We start from the raw sequence: 2500 nt of genomic DNA on the forward strand, positions 1-2500 counted from the left end.
GCAATACACAGCAACAAGAAATTGGAGGATAAATAATGACGTTGATAATATCTTGAAGAAGGAAGTAAGTCCAGTCAAATATTAATCAGACAGTACATTTTTGATACATAATTATATTTCCTGGTATTACATGTACTTGAGTTATTCTATAAAAATTGTCTTTTATAATTCACAGATAAAAATAACTATCATTATTATTGTCTTTGAGCGGCATAAAGGAAGACTGCTCGTATATAGTTGTATACTTATTGTTTATTTCCAACACGTTTCGTCTCAAACTGAAAATTCTTTAAGGAATGAATACAATTATCATAAGGAAGCATATATAGCATATAGTTATGCTAAGTTTAGCCTACACCTTACCATGAATATTATCTAAAATATGCGGAGATACGCTGGCTGCGGGGTGTTACAAGAAACGCCTAAATACATAACTTAAATTGCATGTTGTTATATTTTGGGGGTCATAGAATTAGCGCAAATTGTATGAACCCCCAAAACGGATTATTTACGCAGATCTGCTAAAGTAGTTTTAGATTTATAAGTGACAATTACAGTCTGGTAAATGTCTCTGGATAACCTGTTTGGTGTTAGTGTGACTACAATTAAATGTATAGATTTGAAGACAACTGTTTTATTCTTGTTGAACTGGCTTTTCATGAAAGCTGCTCAGTTCTCTTACCATACTTTAAATCCAACCGGGTAACCGTGAACTCTGAGTCGCTTCCAGAATAGACCAATTTTGATATATTAAAATTCAGTCAAAAACAAAAGACATCATCTCGAGGCTCTGGGGATTAAATATAAGGATTTGTATGAGTTTATTCCCCAGAGACTCAAGATGATCATTCATGCCTTTTGTTTTGGATTGAATTTTAATATATCAAAATTGGTCTATTTGTCATGGGTATCCCTAAGAGCTTTAAACGTGGAGCTATTTCTGGAATAGGGCGTCAGTTCACCTCTGATATCGATAAAGGCTTTCTTATCTTTCTTGTTGCTTGCGGGATGGAAGGACTCAAAAGGAATGTACAGATACTTAATAAGCCGCTTTTGATAAGTAAAAAACTGCAAAGTAGTACTAAAATTAGAGTCCTTGTAAAGGAATAAATCCAGAAACGAAATACTACTTCTGTCAATAAGATACATGAATTTGATGCAATCATTCTTGTTATTGAGACAGCTCAGAAATTCTAAGATGTTTTCTTTGGGACCCTTCCAGATAAAAAAAATATGTCATGGATAAACCGCTTATATACAAAAGAAGATTAGTAGAAAATTGTGTGACAACTTCCTATTCCTATACCAAACGTCTGGTGAAAAAAAAATAATGTCCTCACTAAATTTAGTTGTGAGAAAATTATTCTCAAAAACAAGTCTAGCAAACTGAATCAAAAGTGGTGAATCAGTTGTACCTGCCTCCTGAAGCAGCAGGTCTAAGGTTACTACAGCTTTTTTAGTGTCAACTTGGGTAAAGCAAGATAACATCTGCCCTGACAAGAAACCATTGCAGAGCAACCTGATTGACTCCATTGTTTGAATCAGTTCACCAGAATCCTTAAGTACAGTTGGCATATTAAGCCTGGGGGTTGACATGCATACCAAAAGGTCTGGTTATGTAACTAAGTGAAGCCTCAATCGGCCAACCCACCATGCATAACTATGTAACAACTTAGGGGCATTTGGAGTAATAAATCTGCTAAAAGACGTCATAAGCCTTTTTTGAATTCAACCTACCTGATTGTGTTTTAAGATCCAATCTTCATAGGTGATGATAGAATAGGATTGTCTAGGATTTATTGTCTTAGAGTCTCATTTCGTACCCAATCAGTCACACCAGGGTAAATGGTCCTAGGTTCTTATCGATATTCAATACCCAGACAGATTTGGTTGAGTTCCTTGCAATTAATAGCAGAAAGATTTCTTCTCCAATGTGGTTTGTTTTGCTAGATGTTCAGCTTAAATCCTCATGTATCATGCATTTTGTCCTCCAGATCTAGATCTTCAGGCAGGGGATTTCAGGTGGATTTTACCTGCATGTCAAGTCTCGTATTAAAGTCGGAGTCGCACGGCTCATCTTTGAACTTTGTATGTACGTGACGGACACTGTTACAATATTGTATCAATATAACAACACGCAATAACATGTGTATTTGGGTGTTTCTTGTAACACCTTGTAGTCAGCATACATGTATCTCAGCATATTTTAGTTATTTGTTACGGTTCACCCTCACTGACAGAAAATTTATTTAACTTACCTAGCTAAGTTCCAAAGCCTTAAACCTCACTCCAGACAGATTTTTTAAAGGAGCAATTCCTAAATAACAGAACCTACTTACAGCTAATTAAGCTCTGCCACTCTGAACTAAAACTTCAGTTGTCACTGACAAAAACTCACAGTAAGCCTTGAACCACTTGACTTTAGGGATGAAATTCTGCATTAGGTAACCACACAGTAATCCACAATAGTTCTCCATAGCTTCCGAGCAGATATAGCTTT

General features: G+C 35.7%; 1 protein-coding gene across 1 annotated transcript in view; it reads left to right on the forward strand.

The window, feature by feature from the left end:
- The window catches only part of LOC137984896 (uncharacterized), a 31574-nt gene that overhangs the window by 6931 nt on the left and 22143 nt on the right, over window positions 1–2500 (forward strand). The window contains exon 3 of the mRNA XM_068832235.1: window positions 1–64. Within this exon, the coding sequence (XP_068688336.1) occupies window positions 1–64 (64 nt within the window). The remainder of the gene's footprint in view (window positions 65–2500) is intronic.

Source organism: Montipora foliosa, chromosome 14 (genome assembly GCF_036669935.1).
Source record: "Montipora foliosa isolate CH-2021 chromosome 14, ASM3666993v2, whole genome shotgun sequence".
Lineage (NCBI taxonomy): Eukaryota > Metazoa > Cnidaria > Anthozoa > Scleractinia > Acroporidae > Montipora > Montipora foliosa.